At 34.9% G+C, this 17667-nt stretch overlaps 1 protein-coding gene across 3 annotated transcripts in view; it reads left to right on the top strand.

Annotated features, from left to right (window-relative positions):
• The window catches only part of ERCC6L2 (ERCC excision repair 6 like 2), a 140388-nt gene that overhangs the window by 84690 nt on the left and 38031 nt on the right, over positions 1 to 17667 (top strand). For all 3 annotated transcript variants that reach the window (XM_089913020.1, XM_022558976.2, XM_022558978.2), the window contains 3 exons: positions 3712 to 3811; positions 12299 to 12451; positions 16799 to 16879. In XM_089913020.1, coding sequence (XP_089769146.1) covers positions 3712 to 3811; positions 12299 to 12451; positions 16799 to 16879 — 334 coding nt within the window. The remainder of the gene's footprint in view (positions 1 to 3711; positions 3812 to 12298; positions 12452 to 16798; positions 16880 to 17667) is intronic.

Here is a 17667-nt window from a genome sequence, read left to right as displayed (position 1 = left end):
GTCCCAGAAGTCTCAAACTGTCCTCGTTTCTTTTTATTCGTTTTTCTTTTATCTATTCCTTCAGTGATTTCCACTGCCGTGTCTACCAGCTCACTGATCCATTGCTCTGTATCATATGATCAACTGTTAATTCCTTCTAGTGTACTTTTAAAGTTGTATTTCTGCATTTTTTATTATTGAGATATAACTGACATATTATAGTATTTTTTAAGTGAAGTATAGTTGATTTACAGTAATGTATTAGTTTTGGGTGTACAGCATAGCAATTCAGTATTTTTACAGATTATACTCCATTGAAAGTTATTACAAGATAATGGCTATAATTCCCTGTGCTATACAATATCTCCTTGTTGCTAATCTGTTTTATATACAGTAGTTTCATCTCTTAATTGCATACCTGTATCTCATCCCCATCTGCTTCCCTCTCCCCACTGGTAAGCATGAGTTTGTTTTCTATATCTGTAATTCTGTTTTTCTATATACATTCACTTGTTTTATTTTTTAGGTTTCACATATAAGTGATATCATATAGTATTTTTCTTTGTCTGCCTTAATTCAGTAAGCATAATATTCTCTAGGTCCATCCATGATGCTGCAGTTGGCAGAATTTCATTCTTTTTTTATGGCTGAATAATAATCCATTCTATATATGTACCACATCTTCTTTATCCATTTGTATGTTGATGGACAACTGGATTGCTTACATATCTTGGCTATTGTAATTAATATTTCTCTGGATATTGGGGTGCATGTATCTTTCAAATTAGTGTTTTCATTTTTTCCAGATATATACACAGAAGTGGAATTGCTGGATTATAGCATAGTTCTATTTTTAGTTTTTTGAGGAACCTCCATACTGTTTTCTATAGTGGCTGTACCAATTTACATTCCCACCAACAGTGTACAAGTGTTCCCTTTTCCCCACGTCCTTGCCAACATTTGTTATTTGTGGTCTTTGTGATGATAGCTATTCTAAGAGGTATGAGGTGATAGCTCATTGTCATTTTGATTTGCATTTCTCTAAAAATTAGCAATGTTGAGCATCTTTTCCTGTGCCTGTTAGCTGTGTATATGTCTTCTTAGGAAAATATCTTTTCAGCTCTTCTGCCCCATTTTTTGATTGGATTGTTTGGGTTTTTTGACATTTTTTTTTGATTGAGTTGTATGAGCTATTTATATTTTTTGGATATTAACCCCTTGATGGTCATATCATTTGCAAATATTTTCTCCCATTCTTTAGGTTGTTGTCTTGTTTTGTCAGTGGTTTCCTTTGCTGTGCAAAAGCTTGTAAGTTTGATTAGGTCCCATTTATTTATTTTTGCTGTTGTTTCTTTTGCCTTGGGAGACTGATCCAAAAACTGTTGCTAAGATTTATGTCAAAGATTGTTCTATGTTCTCTTTTAGGAGTTTTATAGTTTCAATTCTTACATTTAGGTCTTTAATCCATTTGGAGTTTATTTTTGTAGTTGGTGAGTAAATGTTCTATTCTCATTGTTTTACATGTGGCTGTCCAGTTTTCCCAGAAGAGACTGTTTTCTCCATTGTATATTCTTGCCTTCTTTGTCATAGATTAGTTGACCATAGGTGCTTGGGTTTATTTCTGGGCTCTCTATTCTGTTCTGTTGATCTATACTAAGGAGAAATGTTAAGGAGAGAGTTTCAATTTCAAATGAAAGGACTCTAATGGTATCTCAAAGTCATAGGAAAATATAAAGTTCTCCAGTACAGGTAAGTACATAAACAAATATCAAAACCAGTATTATTATAATTTTGGCTTATAATTCTTCTCCTTGTTTTCTATAGGATTTAAAAGACAAATGCATAAAACTAATTATAAATCTGCTAATGAATACATGACATATAAAGATATAATTTATAACATCAATAAGATAAAAGGTGAAAGCAGAGCTGTAAAGGAAAATTTTTTAATGCAATTGAAATTAAGTTGGTATCAATTTAAGATAGAATAAATTTGAATCCACACAGTCTGACTTGCAGAGCCTGCACTTTTAACCAGCCTCTTGCCAGTGACAACTGCCCAGGAAAATAGTCAAATGAAAACCACAGAAAAATATCCATTTCTTTTTCTCTTAACAACATTTTGTTGTAATTTTGTTCTTTTTCATCTAGGCCATCAAGACTTATTTATCCCAGTGTTCCCTCGAAACACAGTTCACTGTGCTTTGGCTTTCAGTGAAAGTTAGTTGACAGTAAAACTAAATGAACAGAATTCCTCTTCCTCTCCTTCCATTTACTCTGACAGGAGGAGCAAAGAAGAGAAATGAAAATACTGACCTCCACACTGTATAACAGTTTCTCGACACTTGTCTTTGCATGATAAAAGACCATTTACATATCCATACTTGATAGACCTAGAAAATGATGAAGCATAGGTCCAGTGTAACATGTTATAAGATTTTTGTCTGTAAAGATTCAAGAATATGTATTCTGACAGAATCTATCCCGTTCAGCAAACAATTGCCTTACACCCAAAAGACATTTCCTTAGATACATATTTATTTTTTTTAGACCCAAATCCATTGTGGGAGAGAAAGGGATTATGAGTCCCTCTCTATCCAGGCTGCAGGATGGAAGTGAGAATTGCAGTAACTTACCCCTGGCTTTGCTGTGTCACAGGAGCCCCCATTCTTTTCTGGGAATGCAAGATTTTCAGTACCAAGATGTCCTCTAGTAAAAGCCCTTCTCTGTGAGGAGGAATGGGTGAAGGAGGCAGAAGGAGCACCAAATATAACAATACAGTGTGACTTCATAAGGTCAAAATTAAATTTCCCCCAAATTGTAACATTTTCAAGCATGAAGCAGTATGGCTTTGCCCCTGATCCCCCATGACTATAACAGGTATTTAGAAACAGATGACTTCATTCAGAACATCCAATAAAACCTCCACCTGGGAGAAGCTACAGGGACTGGACCTATAGTTAATCAGTGTGGTGAGTCAGGTTAGAGGTTTAATTAGCACTGCAGTCCATATCAAAACACCTGGGGTACTAATCATCTGAGTGATCCAGTCAGACAGACTGCTTGGAAATCTCTGTGGATGAAGGCTGTAAATCTGCACTTCCATAGGCTTGCCAGTTGATTACTGCTTTACCTCCAAGGTTTTTTTAACAGTTTCGTTGAGATATAATTAACATACGATAAACTGCACATATTTAAAGTGTACAGCTGATAAGTTTTGCTGTAGGTATACACCATGAAACCATTATCACAATCAAGAGAGTGAACATATCCATCACCCCCCAAATTTTCCTTGTGCTACTTTGTAATCCATTCATCTTGCCCCTCCCAGGCCCCCCCCCCAAGCAACCACTGATCTGCTTCCTGTCACTGCGGATTAGTTTGCGTTTTTGAGAGTTTTATATAAATGGAATCATTCATAAGCTTAAGACTGCCATAAAAGAAAAATCTGAATTTAGGAAAAGTTTTTACACAGTAGAAGGTGATGTTTATAACAGAAATGAAGTTGTATGTATATTTTTTCTATAATACTTTCCTCCTCAATGACTGGCCTTTTTATATGAATTTCTGTTTTTACATTATTATTAAATAATATAGCATATCTAAACATAAGATATTTCTTTTGAAATTAAAATTTTAGCAATATTTCATTTTTATATCCAAAAGTTACCTCCTGAACCCAAAGTTGTTTCACTTGATCTTGGTTGCCTTTTGTTTTTAATGTTTTTACAGAGCATATAGGATTGGGCAATGCAGAGATGTCAAAGTGCTTAGGCTGATATCCTTGGGAACTGTGGAGGAGATCATGTACTTACGACAGGTATACAAGCAGGTAAATGTATTTCCTTTTTTCTAATTAAAAGTAAACACTTGTCAGTTTTTAAAAATTAATAATAAATTTGTGTACAAATATGTTTTTTATTTTATTTAATAAGATTATGAAATATACTGTAGAATACACTTCTATAAAACAGATTAAATCTTAGGTTCATTGAATTTTAGAGCTGAAAGTTTCTTAGAGCAGTACTTCTTTAATGTACACATGAATTACCTAGGGATCTTTAAAATACAGATTCTGATTTAGTAGTTCTGGGTCGAGCGCAAGATTCTGCATTTTTAACAAGCTCCCGGAAGTGCCAACACTACTAGTCTGCAGATCACAATTTGAGTAGCAAGGTCACAGCTCCCCAAACTGTGGGCCAAGATGTAAGTGTATGCCACAGATGGGGTACAGGTGCACCCAGACATCCTACAGCTCTCTGGGCAGCAAGATTATCTAAGCCAGCTTCCAGCCTTGAGTAACCTCCTCTTCGAGTAGATGTTCACATGTTTCCATTATCTATGTGTACATGAAGAAGACTGGAGAGGAATACCTTAGCGATATCTAATACAAATGTTTCATGTTGTATATAATGAAACTGGGATCCAGGACACCCCAGTAAATGAAATTATAGGAATAGAACTCAAGTGCACTAACTACTGTGCTGATGCTTTTAATATTCATTAAAATTGCATTAACTCTTTAATATCCTTAGGGTATCAATTACTACTCCTAATATGCCTCTAAATAAAGTTTAGTTAGTCTGTATGTAACTGCCCACTTGAGAAGATCTGGAATGAGGTTCAAGTTTAATTATAAATGTTAAATTTGAATTACTCCCTATATATTCAGCTGGAATCTGTTTAAGAGCAAACATCTGCCGCATGTGGTGGTAGTTAACCTAAGAATGATCCAGTCTTAAATTTATGCTATTTTCTTAATTCTAAAAATAGAATTGTACACAGCAGTGTTTATTTTTCTTAAAGCATTTAGCTCTGTAAGAAACCTTTAATCTTTTTGTTCTTAGGTATAGCACAACTACTTGAAAATTATTTTTTCAGACATTAACTAATCTTGGAAAAAAGTAGGATATTATTTTTTCATGTTAGGAGCAGCTGTTTAGTATACTATCTTTGACTTGTCACAAGTAAGAGTCTTTCCTCAATCACATAGTAATTACTATATGTATTTCCTTTTTGCCTATTACTCTGACTCATTTAATGAAATAAAATGGCCTGTTATATAATATATAATAAGTAATAAAAAGGCTTCAGAAGATGAGGGTAATTTAAGTTTTCAGAACTTTGTATGATCTAATTGCTTATTAAAATAAGCCACTTACGGAACATTCAGCCATACAACTTGATAAGCACAAATAAAGATAAGATGGCAATCATATGAGGAAATAGCATAAATGTGATTTAAACATTGATTGGAATTTGAACCAAGGGTGCAAATGGCAAACACACGCTAGCCTCACAAGTGTTCCTCAAATCTCTTGGGAGGAAAACAATCCAAAATGATGTTTTAAAATTCTGTAAAAATGTTGGAAAGAAAAAAGAGTTCTCTCTGTGGGCCAAAAATGATAAGGAACCCTGAAAGACAAAGGGCAGTTGAGATGAGATTGAAGGAAGAAACAAAGCTGAACTCAGTCATGAGAAGACTACTGGAAAAGGTAGGTGCAACTTGTGAATATTCCAAGCTTAGAGTCAACAGATACTAAAAATAGAAAGGAGCCTTGGGTTAACTGTGATGCCCCCTCTTTGGGTATTATTAGTGATCTAACAAGGTGGTTTAACCCTTATGATCTTTCCCCCATTGTACCAGATTGTAGACAATGGAAATGTCTGCTCTCAAGTAGGAACAATAAGTAGAACTACTGGAAGGAAGGAAACAAAGCTCTAAATTTTTGCTGAAATCAAGAAGAAAGTCCAAAATAATAAATATTTGCAAACCCCTCCACCTGCTGCCTGCTTTGAATAATTACTGCAGTAGGCCTAGATAAGCCCGTTAGGCATTTGAAGACAGATGAATATTCCCCCCCACCCCTCCAAAACAATAATTAGTATTGAACAGTTTAGGAAAATAAACACTATGAAAATGGCCCTCAAAGATACCAGGTCCTAATCCCTGGAACCTATAAATGTTACTTTATATGGTAAAAAGGGTCTTTGCAGATGTGATTAAATTAAGAATTTTTGAGATGGGGAGATTAGCCTGGATTGTCCAGGTGGGCCCTAAATCATAAGCATTCTTATAAGTAGGAAGCAAAGGGAAATCTGACAGAGACAGAAGGCAAGCCAGTGTAACCCCTGAGACAAGAGATTGGAGCTATGTAGTTATAAACTAAGGAATGCTGGCAGCCACCAGAAGTGAAAAGAGGCAAGGAATGGATCCTCCCCTAGAGCCTATGAAGAGAACATGGCTCTGCCAAAACTTGATTTCATTCTGGTGATACTGATATCAGACTTCTAGCCTCCTGTAAGAACTATAAGAGAATACATTTCTGTTGTGTTAAGCCACCAAGTTTATGATAATTTATTACAAGAGATATAGGAACTCATATAGGCACTAAAAAAGAATTAACATCAGAGAAAACAAAATTAATAGAAAAGAGTAAAAGATTTTTAAAGAAATATCACTATTCAAAAGGTAAATGAGGTTGTAGGATCCTGGGAACAACAAAAGACTACTAGAAAAGAAATCCATTAGAGATCCAGAAAACGAGAAACTCCAGCAATTGGCTGAATAGCAAAGAACAAAGTTTTCATGTAAAAGAAAGAGCCATGCACTTCTTCTAGATTACAGAGCAAAAAGACAGAGGTAGAACGAACACATGTAAGAAAACGTAGGAGAAATGAAGGCTAGATGTAGAAGTTCCAATATCAGTCTTACAGTTGAGCAAGGGAACAGAAGAAAGAGAAGGAAGAAGTCCCAAAGGATGAGAGTCCACAGATTATGAGCCCCACTGAGTGTTAAATAGGATGAATGAAAATAGATCCACACTTACATTGTCTTTCTATAATTGTAAAACCCTTAAAATTTCCAGAGATAAACTTCATGGAGAGAAAAAAAATTGTCTACAAGAGTACTAGAATTAAATAGATAGCTAACTTCTTAATAGCAATACTGGATATTTCAGAGCAGTAACTTCAAATGAGGGGAAATCATAGCTCTATATTGTCAAAGAAAGTGAATTTTTAATTCAAAACTTTTTCACAGTGGTGGAAATTTTTCCTTCAGTGGTGAGTTCTATCAAACATTTAATATTCTTTTTGAGAACAGAGGAGGGAACAATTCTAGCCTACTTTAGAAAGATAGAAGAATCCCGATGCCAGAATTGGCAAAGACATTACAAGAACAGAAAATTATAGACAAATATGTCTCATGAACATAAATGTAAAAGTCTTTAACAAAGCCTGTGTTAGAAGTTGAATTGTGCCCCCCCCCAAAAAAAATAAAATAAAAAACATATGTTGAAGTCCTTAACCCCTGGTACCTGTGAATGGAATCTTATTTGGAAGTAAGGTCTTTGCAGATGTAATCAAGTTAAATAAGGTTATACTCTATAACGGTGGGCCCTAATTCAATGACTGGTTTCTTATAAGAGGGAAATTTGGATACAGACAGACACAGAAGGAGGATGCCATGTGATGACAGAGGCAAAGATCAGAGTGATGAAGCTGCAAACTGAGGAATGCCTAGGACTGCCAGCAACCACCAGAAACTAGGAAGAGGAAAGGAAGGATATTCCCTTAGAACCTTCAGAGAGAGCATGGCCCTGCCAATATCTTGATTTCAGACTTTTAGCCTCCAGAACTGAGAGAGAATAAATTTCTGTTGTTTTACACCACCTGGTTTATGGTACTTTGTTACAGCAGCCTTAGGAAACTGATATAGCCTCTAAGGCAAATATTGTAAATTTGACTACATTTTTATATGAAACTTCTATATGACAAACGAACTATAAGCCAAATTAAAGGAGAGACCAGAGGAAATGCTTGCCATAAGTATAATAAATTAGCATCTATAATATATAAAGAACTCCTACAAACCAATAAAAAGACTGATTAGGCATTTTAGTGAAGAAAAAATACAAACAGTTAACATGTATATGAAAAGATGCTTAACTACACTTATAATGGAGAAGTAAAAAATAAGATCGTGTTCTGCACGTTCTGCAAAAGACTTTTTTGTTTTGTTCTGTGGGGGTTTTTTTAGGGAGGTGAGGAGATTGGCGTTGCTCATTGTTGTTGGGGATATTTTTAAAGAGGTGTTAATATAGTATTTTTGAGAATACAACTTGGTGCACTTATTTTAGAAGCTAATTTAACAGCATTTTTAAAATGCACTTTCTCCCTATTTACCTGGCAGAAATATTCTCACATATGCACATTGAAGGATGACAAGGATTTATATACAGAATTGTTAGTATTTGTTCGAAAAATGAAAAAAGGAACAGCCTAAATGTCCAATAGTAACAGAATTAACATAAATTCTGATATATCCATATACAGCAAAAAAATTTTTTAAAGATTATAGAGCAAATGTACTGATGTGGCACAATCTTTAAGACATTTTAAGTGGGGCAGAAGTAACTTGCAGAACAAGTATATCAATTGTGTTTATTTATAAAACTGTTTCTACATGTATATATAAATAGTTTTAACTGCATTGAAAGAGATCTAGGAAGGATAAACCTAAACATTACAGTGTTGGTTAGACTGATAAGGGATGATCTGTGTTGTTCAAGGGGGACTTGCCCTTTGATGTTTTTGTTTATGTTTGTTGTGATAATGCCTTCACAACATAAAATATATTTTATACTTTAAAAAAATTGCTTATATAGCAACTGCGCTCCTTTAGGTTTGGAGCATTGCATGTAATCTAAAATTTGGCATTCAAAAATTCATCTTTCATATATATGTAATTTATTTAGAAATTAATATGTATTTACAGAAGAGTTACAAGATCAGTACAGAGAACTCCCAATTAATGTCACCCAGATTCCCCAGTTGTTAACATTTTACCACATTTGCTTTCTCTTTCAGCCATGATCTTTATTCTTTTTCTGAACCGTTTTAGAGGAAGTTGAAGATTTATCACCTTTAAATTCTTTGTTTTCTCCCAAATAAGGACACCGTCCTATTTATATGTACATATAAAAATAGCTTTATGCATTATAAACACTCAATTTTACATATTGTTCTGCAACTTGCTTCTCCCTTACCGACCCCCCGCCACTCTCCTCTCAAAAATGCAGTTATCCATGGGCTTCCCTGGTGGCGTAGTGGTTGAGAGTCCGCCTGCTGATGCAGGGGACACCGGTTCGTACCCTGGTCCGGGAGGATCCCACAAGCCGCGGAGCGGGTAGGCCCATGAGCCATGGCCGCTGAGCCTGCGCGTCCGGAGCCTGTGCTCCGCAATGGGAGAGGCCACAACAGTGAGAAGCCCACGTACCGCAAAAAAAAAAAAAAAAAAAAATGCATTTATCCAAATCAAGAAACTTAACACTTAAACAGCATCACCTTGTAATCCATAGAACCCATTCAGATTTCATCAGCTTTCCTGGCAATGTCTCCTTTCCCCTTCTGGCTCAGGATCCAATCCAGGATCATAATTACATTTCTTTTTGTGTCTCTTAAGTTTTCTTCAACCTTAAGGTACCCAGGCTTTTCTGGTCTTTCATGACCTTGACAGTTTTAAAAAATAAAGCCTTTCCTAGTGTATGCTTTCCCTCAACATATGTCCATTTGATGTTTCCTCATCTTCCAACTCAAGACAAGAAGCCTTGGCAAGAGTGGTACAGAAAGAATGCTGTGCTCTTCTCATTGCATTGGTCAGAAGGCACCTGGTGGTGACCTGATCCACCACTGGTGATATTAACCTTGATCACCTGTCAAGTTTGTATCTGCCAGCTTTTTGCACTGCAGAGTCACCACTTTTTTCATTTGTAAAATAGTATATATTTTATGGGGAGATCATCAGAGACTATGCTAATATAGTCAGCCCTCTGTATCCATGGGTTCTGCATCCTCAGATTCAGCCAACCATGGATTCAAAGTATTCAGAAAGAAAATTCCAGAAAGTTCCAAAAGCAAAACTTGAATTTGCTGTGTGCTGTTTACGTAACATTTACATTGTATTTACAACTATTTACACAGCATTTACATTGTATTAGATATTATAAGTAATCTGGAGATGATTTAAAGTATATAGGAAATAATGCATAGCTTATATGCAAATACTGTGCCATTTAATAAAAGGGACTTGAGCATCCATGGGTTTTGTTATCCGTGGGGATCCTGGAACCAATCCCCCCGATACCAAGGGACGACGGACAGCTGTATCCTGTTCCTCATCAAGCTTGTACTCATCAGCCTTAGCTTTCATTGATGATTCCCGCCTGAATCGGCTACTACTATGATGGTTTGTCAGACGGTGATTTTTCTATTTCCATTATTACTTCCTTTATATTTGTTGGCATTCTACCATAAAAAAAGAGCTTTCCCTTCTCTTCCATTTATTTAATCTGTGTGGACTCATGAGATAGTATTTTAGTAACGGATTTTAGTAACCCACTGAATATCAATTATTTTTATGTTCAAACTCTCTCATTTTTTGACCAGTGAGAACCCCTTCAAGGGGGCTTCTGCGTCATTTTGACAAGCCCTCATCATGCTTATTGCACTTCCTTACTGTGGTAGGCTGAATAATGGCCCCCCACAGATATCCACATCCTAATTCCCTGAACTGACCTGGATTACGTGAGTGGGCCCAGTGTAATCACAAGGGTCCTTATAAAGGGAGGGGTAGCAGTAGGGTCAGAAAAAGGAAAGAAGGCAATGTGATAACAGAAGCAGAGGGTCAGAGAATGATACGAAGATGCCTCATTACTGGCCTTGAAGATGGAGGAAGTGGTCATGAACTCTTAACATGATGAATATTCCTGTTTTGCTTCTTGCATATCTTGTATATTGTGAAGAAATCTAAGCATTTTATAGCCTTGTATGGGTTCTTCTTAAGCTAGAAATTAAGCTACATTTTCCAAATACTGATTTTTTTCCTTACCCTCTTGAATTCTAACATGATTTTGTTATAGTTACCCTACAGATGGATGCATCTGGCCTTCACTTTTACTGGAGCCACTTTGGAAAACTTAAGTACAAAATAATGTGCCTTTTATAAGTTTTGTGAGAAAACTTTGGTAGGAGACTTATAAAGATTTAGATTAATGCTTACAAATTACTTTGGTGATTATATTTAGTGGTATAGCAGTCTGACAATACAGTGTTTAAGGAAGAGTCAGTAGTGAGGGTAAAATCATAGGTAACTGGGCCATCAAGTACATCAGTTGCTATTGTGATTCTGTATTTCCAGGACTATAGCCCGTATTTCTGGGACGTTGATATAAAACTAATCAAGTTGGTGTGTTGATCCATAACTTATTCAAACTTAGGTCCCAAGGGTCTTGTTTTAAGAGGGACATCTGGATATGAGAAATTGATACAAGTATAAATTTTGAATTCAGCCAAACTCAGGTAAAAATTCTAGAAATGATGCTTCCTAGTGAGGCAGCTGTGAACAAGGCACTTAATTTCTCTGAATTTAAGTTCTTTTATTTCTAAAAGGGAGATGATAATATAGGATTGTAGGAATTAAATGAGAATATAAAAATGCTACACATGTGTTCAATAAATAGTAGCTATTATTAATAATAATTTTATTTGCCTAAAGTAATTATTATAGTGCAAATCAATCTGATGATAATCACCATAAAGTATCGCTTCTTACTAATCCTTCCATTAGCAATAGATGGAAGTTATTTTTCATTCTTTGTTTCAAGAAATGTTAGAGTGTACATGGGTTAATCAAATTGTATGTACATTATATACAATAAAGTATCTAGTAAATAAAGAGATTACATTATGTTGGCACTAAAGTGGTATATGTCCTTAAGGGTTCCATGTCAGTGTTCTTTCTGTGTTCAGAATTGTTTCAGAGATGCAATGTTGCTAAACAATGATTGGGTTTTTGCTCTTAGTTGACAATGTAACCATGGCCACAATTAGTTTGATACCAACGTGGTTATTATATAATTACTTTAGATTATAATTTAACTTTGGTGATGTAGCGACTATTTCTGCCAGTTTTAGTAGTTTCTATTGAAATAAGAGTCTAGAAAGCAGAAAAGTGTATTCAAATGTATGCCTTTTACATTTTACATCAGGTGGCTAGTCCATACAGATATGATCTTGAGTCAGTTGTTAGAAAACAGATAAAATAGGAAATGTAAGATTTCTTCTTTAATAAAACTGGCCAGATTATTATTATTTCACCATAATGGCAACATCTGCCAGGGAAATTAAAATAAAATTTCCTCCCTAAGGAGATTCTGCCTGCTCCAGCTAAAGCTGTGTATATACAGGGAATGCCAGGAAATTCTGACATATTGTTGGAGCGAACACTTCAAAACATCTTGTGTTTTTTCTGTTATAGCAACTTCACTGTGTGGTGGTTGGAAGTGAAAATGCCAAGCGGTATTTTGAAGCAGTTCAAGGATCAAAAGAGCATCGAGGAGAGCTTTTTGGAGTCTATAATCTCTTCAAACTGAGGTCCCAAGGGTCTTGTCTTACAAGGGACATCCTGGAGGTGTGAAATTTTTCTCTGATTTTTTTCAATATTTTAAACATGGATTTCTCTCTCAGGAAAATCGCTGGTGCCTTTTCAGAGAAATTTTTGGTTTTCTTTTTAAAAAATGTTTTATGTTTAGAATTTCTACTTTTATAGAAATAGGAAATGAATTACTGTACCTCTGAACTAAGATTTTCCCCATGCATAGTTATAAATAATGTACATACACAAATTCAGATACATATACAAGACAGTATGACCTCCAAGGCCATTTTCAGACGGTAAAGAGAAATTTATTATTTTGAAAACAGCTGTTGAAGTCAGGAACTAAAAAAAGAGACTTTCCTAAATAAACAAAAATATAAAATGTGTTTTGATTAAAAGTTACCAAATACTCCCTGAGATGCACTCTCATGTCTCATGGAGATTTTTGTTTTCTGTTCCCAATAAAAATTCCACACCAATATTTCAAACTCTCCCAGTTGTGTTCATCCTCAGGATACAGATGTTTCTTATTCTTAACAGGATATTTATATCCTTTAAAAAATCTTTTAAATTCTTTAATATACCAGAGTACTAAGAATATTAACCTATTTTTTAGTTAATATTGATATGAGTATCATAAAATCCTGGACTATCGTTTTTTTCAATCCCATCATCATACAGTTGAGGGAATTGAGCCTTGGAAAACTTAAGGATATTTCCCTTAACTTCCAGGACTTTGTAGTAAAACCTTAATGTACTTCATTTATTTAATAGTACCGTAAAAACAGTTAAAGGAACAATTGGTCCCTGTCCTTAAAGAACTTAGACCATCTTTATGGGAGGTGGAAGAGAACATTTACATACTGAACACATAACATCAGTAAGCATATGTTAAGCAAGTTTAGTAGCAGTTCAAACGTGATCATCAATGGTTGGGGAAGAGGAAGGTATATATGATTTGTATGTTGTGAATATTACAACTGTTATACAATGTCTGATGTATATTGCTCAGTTTTTATTTTATAGTAACTATTTGATTCTGAATTGAGTGACCTATTTAAAGTCTCCCTTTCTCTGTCTCTTTCTTGTTTTGAATATGCTATTTCTCTGATTGACTTGTTCTTTCCCATTCCTCTTCTCTAATCAGTAAATAGCCTTGTTTGTCCTCCAGGACCCCCTCAGATCCTACCTCCAACGTTGGGTAGTACTACCCAACGTACTATATTCATGTTTCTAATTTCAAATCATTATCTGTAAAATGTATTAGTATTATATTACTTGTCCTGTTTTCTGCTGTGTATCAAATAGTTTTGTTCTCTTTTTTTATCAGAATAGCCACCTATTCCTCTGTTTAAAAAGTGTTAGATAAGACATTCCATATGACAAGTTATTAAACGGAAAGTTCTCTTATTCTCTGGTTGTCCTAAATATATGTTGTTTCTCCTCCAGGATTGTTTATTAATGACAGGACCCTCCATATCTTATATTTTGTTTATAGTAAAATATGCTTAACTGCTTGCTAGGCACATCATTGGCACTCAATTATTAAATTAAATTTTGAATTAAAATTGCTCATTTGTTGTCAGTCAGAATTTAGTAGATTCATGCTGTGCTTTTGGCCAAACGATGTTTTAAAATATTATTAGTCCGAGCCCTGCATAATGGAAACATATATTATAAAGTAAAAGAAGTATTTTACTTCCTATGATACATTTTTAATTTTTAAAGGTTGTAGAAAAATCCCTTTTAAAATGTTTTAAGATGTAGAAATTTGAATATATAGAACACTTTTAATCTGATGATTTCTGGGCAATTTAGTTCTATTTTTCATTGACATTCTTTTAATGGTTTCCCTTTAGAGATAGATACTGAGAGCTAATTTCACAAATATTTATTGAGTATATGTTAAATGTCCAATACTATACATCATAGGACTAGGCATACAGAAATGAATAAAATAGACAAAAAGCCCTGCCTACAAAATTTTACATTCTATTTGGGGGAAACAAATAATAAAGAGAAATATAACTGAAGTTAGTGTATTATGATGATAGATTCTAAGGATAAAAATAGAGCAAGTAGATGAATAAGTTCTAGAGATCTACTACACAGCATGGTGAGTATTGTCAACAATACTATTATTATATACCTCAATACTGCTAAAGGACTAGATCTTAAATGTTCTCACCACATAAAAGAATTGATAATTATATGCCATATTAGAGGTGTTAACTAAAGCTATGATGATAATCATATTACAGTATATAAATATATCAAATTAACACCGCGTAGACCTTAAACGTACACAGTATTATATGTAAATTATATCTCAAAAAAAAACAAATAGAGCAAGGAAGGGAAATAGGGAGACTGTCAGGGAAAGAGCATTACAATTTTAGATGGAGTAGCCAAGGAAGGCTACTGTGAGATTGCATTTGATTCTTTGAAGAGACAAGAAAGGAAGAGGTGTTTTAGACAGAGGAACAAATGCAAACAAAGGCCCTGAGGGAGGAGCATGCCCAGCATGATTTCAAAATGGCAAGGAAGCCAAAGTGGCTGGAGTGGAGTAATCAAAAGAGCAAAAGATGGGGCCAGAGAAATGACAGGAAACCAGATCCTACAGGAACTTTGGCTTTGACTTGAGTGATAACAAAAGCAGTTAGAGGGCTTCCCTGGTGGCGCAGTGGTTGAGAGTCCGCCTGCCGATGCAGGGGACACGGGTTCGTGCCCTGGTCCGGGAAGATCCCACAGGCCGCGGAGCGGCTGGGCCCGTGAGCCATGGCCGCTGAGCCTGCACGTCCAGAGCCTGCGCTCCGCAATGGGAGAGGCCACAACAGTGAGAGGCCCGCGTACCACAAAAAAGAAAAAAAGCAATTAGAGTTCTGAACAGCAGAATGACATAGTCTGATCTATACTATCTATTCTAAATGTTAAGAATTGGACTATAGAAGTACAAGAGCAGAAGCAAGAAGCCAGGTAGGAGGATACTGCAACAATCCAGCCAAGAGATGGTGGTTTGGGCCAGAGGGTAGTGGTGGATGCCCTGAAGCACTGACAGGATTTGCTGCTGGATCATCTGATAGGGTATGAGAAACAGGAGTTAAGGATGACTCCAAGTCAACAGAAGACTGGACTTGTCATTTACCTATCACAAAGGGGTTCTGACAGCTTGTAGATTTCTGTTGCTGCCAGTTGCATCTGTTGTAGCCATTTGAATTCTGTTGAAGAGATAAAAGGGAGTTCTCGGACAGAGGCTTCCCATTCCCTTACAGTAATAGCCTCTAGGCACTGGAAGAAAAGATCTCATGGCAATTCAGGAACTCTTTATTATTCTTTCAAGTTCTTTAGGGGTGATTCTCACTTGTTGCCCTGGATACCGGGTAACTGGAACCATGCCATTGCTATATTATGAATATTGGTGTATTCGTAAGTTGGATATTTGTAACTCTGGTGATGATAGTATTATTTCCCCTTGTTCTATCAACAAATAAAGCCTTGAAAAGAGAAATAAATTTATTTCCTTTTGAAGAAGAATTTAATATTCTAGAATCTAGGCCATTAAATATCTCTGCTAAATGATACACCAAAAGCTATAAAAGCATACTTTCCTTAAAGATGTAGCAAGCCTATTATCTAATTAAGATTTTTTTAGTTTTATATTAGATGGATATTTTCATTTTGATGTCTACTACACTGAAGGAATCAATAAACATATTTTAATGAATATGAACTATAAACACACTAGCAATATAAGCTAGAATATCGAGTGCCCAATACCCAACATTATCTGTGGTATTTAAAATGTTGATAATATGTCCTTACAGTTATTGCAATATTATATAATATTTACACATATACAATAGTTATATAGTTATCATATAGACATAGTTATTATGGCTATCACTACTGGGTAAATTTTTAACATTTTTTCACTCTCCCTCCCTACTAGGGCTTTTAGTGGAGTTTGCTGAAAAATGTTATTAGTTTTCTATCAGAAAAAGTAAGCTTATGATAAGAAGTAAGAATTTTTTATGAGTCCAGCAGGCTTCCACTGTGCCTCTATACTACCTAAGAACTATGAGCATTTAAAAATATATATGAATTCCTTAATTAGCAAATTGAAAAATAGCATTAAGAGAGTTAAAGCAGGCTGTACTCATTTTTTTTTTTTGGCCATACCACGCATCTTGCGGAATCTTAGTTCCCTGACCAGGGATCAAACCCAGGCCCATGGCAGTGAAATCACAGAGTCCTAAACCATTGGACCGCCAGGGAATTCCCTGGACTCAATTTTCTTAACTCTAAGTTTTAGCATGCCATTGCTGTTGTTTATCTGGTTGTTTCTACCCTATATTTTACAGTTATCTGCATTCTTTATAGAGAGAAGGCCAAGTGGAAGCAGGGATCATGACAGCTACAACATGGTTGAAAGAGGAACCTCCAGTACACAAACTAGAAACAGTAAGCAATCTTTGAATCTGTAGCCTAGAAACTCCTGGGAAACATGTATGTGAAGATTTTAAGTTTCTTTTCCTTTTCCTTCATTTTTCAATGTGTAAAGAAAATTTTTTTTAAAAAAGTCAAGGATACAAAGTCAGAGGACTGTCAGTAAAATTAATAATTTAGGCTAATATTTCATATCATATCATAAAAAAAAAATTCAGGAGCAGTCACCAGGTGTTTACATCCAAACTGGAATTTTAACTATGCCAAAGTGTAAATCCAAAATTAAATGCACTGTATAGGTAACCAATCCAACCTAAATATTTTTTTTTTTACTAAACAACAAATTAGATGGAAAAATAGCAATCAATGTATATTTAAAATTATTAAATTCAAACACCAAACTCATTCTCTGACTCAAGCAGATATTTTATTTGAGTCCTTTGTCTTGTGGTAGTTTGTCATCTCACATACTACAAAATCTATATTGTCATCATAAAGTCTTTTTAAAAGTAAAGAATATATGTAGAAGATTTTTTTTTAATTGTTGTTGCTATTTTTTTCTTGTTTGTTTTTTTTTAAGGGATTTAACTCTAATTTTGTACTAGCCCAAAGATATAATGGGCTATATGACAACTATATTATGATATAACATATATATATGATATAACAGTATATCATATAACTGTATGATAACTATATGTGATGATAACTATAAATTTATAACACCCCTATAAATTTATATAACCAAGTATGGGGTGAATATATTTCTAAATTTATAGAAATACATGAGTATCAAATGTTGG

This window comes from Delphinapterus leucas, chromosome 6 (assembly GCF_059928025.1).
Source record: "Delphinapterus leucas isolate spDelLeu-1000000601 "Yukka" chromosome 6, BTC_Dleu_Yukka2, whole genome shotgun sequence".
Lineage (NCBI taxonomy): Eukaryota > Metazoa > Chordata > Mammalia > Artiodactyla > Monodontidae > Delphinapterus > Delphinapterus leucas.
This window is presented reverse-complemented; position numbering and strand designations above follow the sequence as displayed.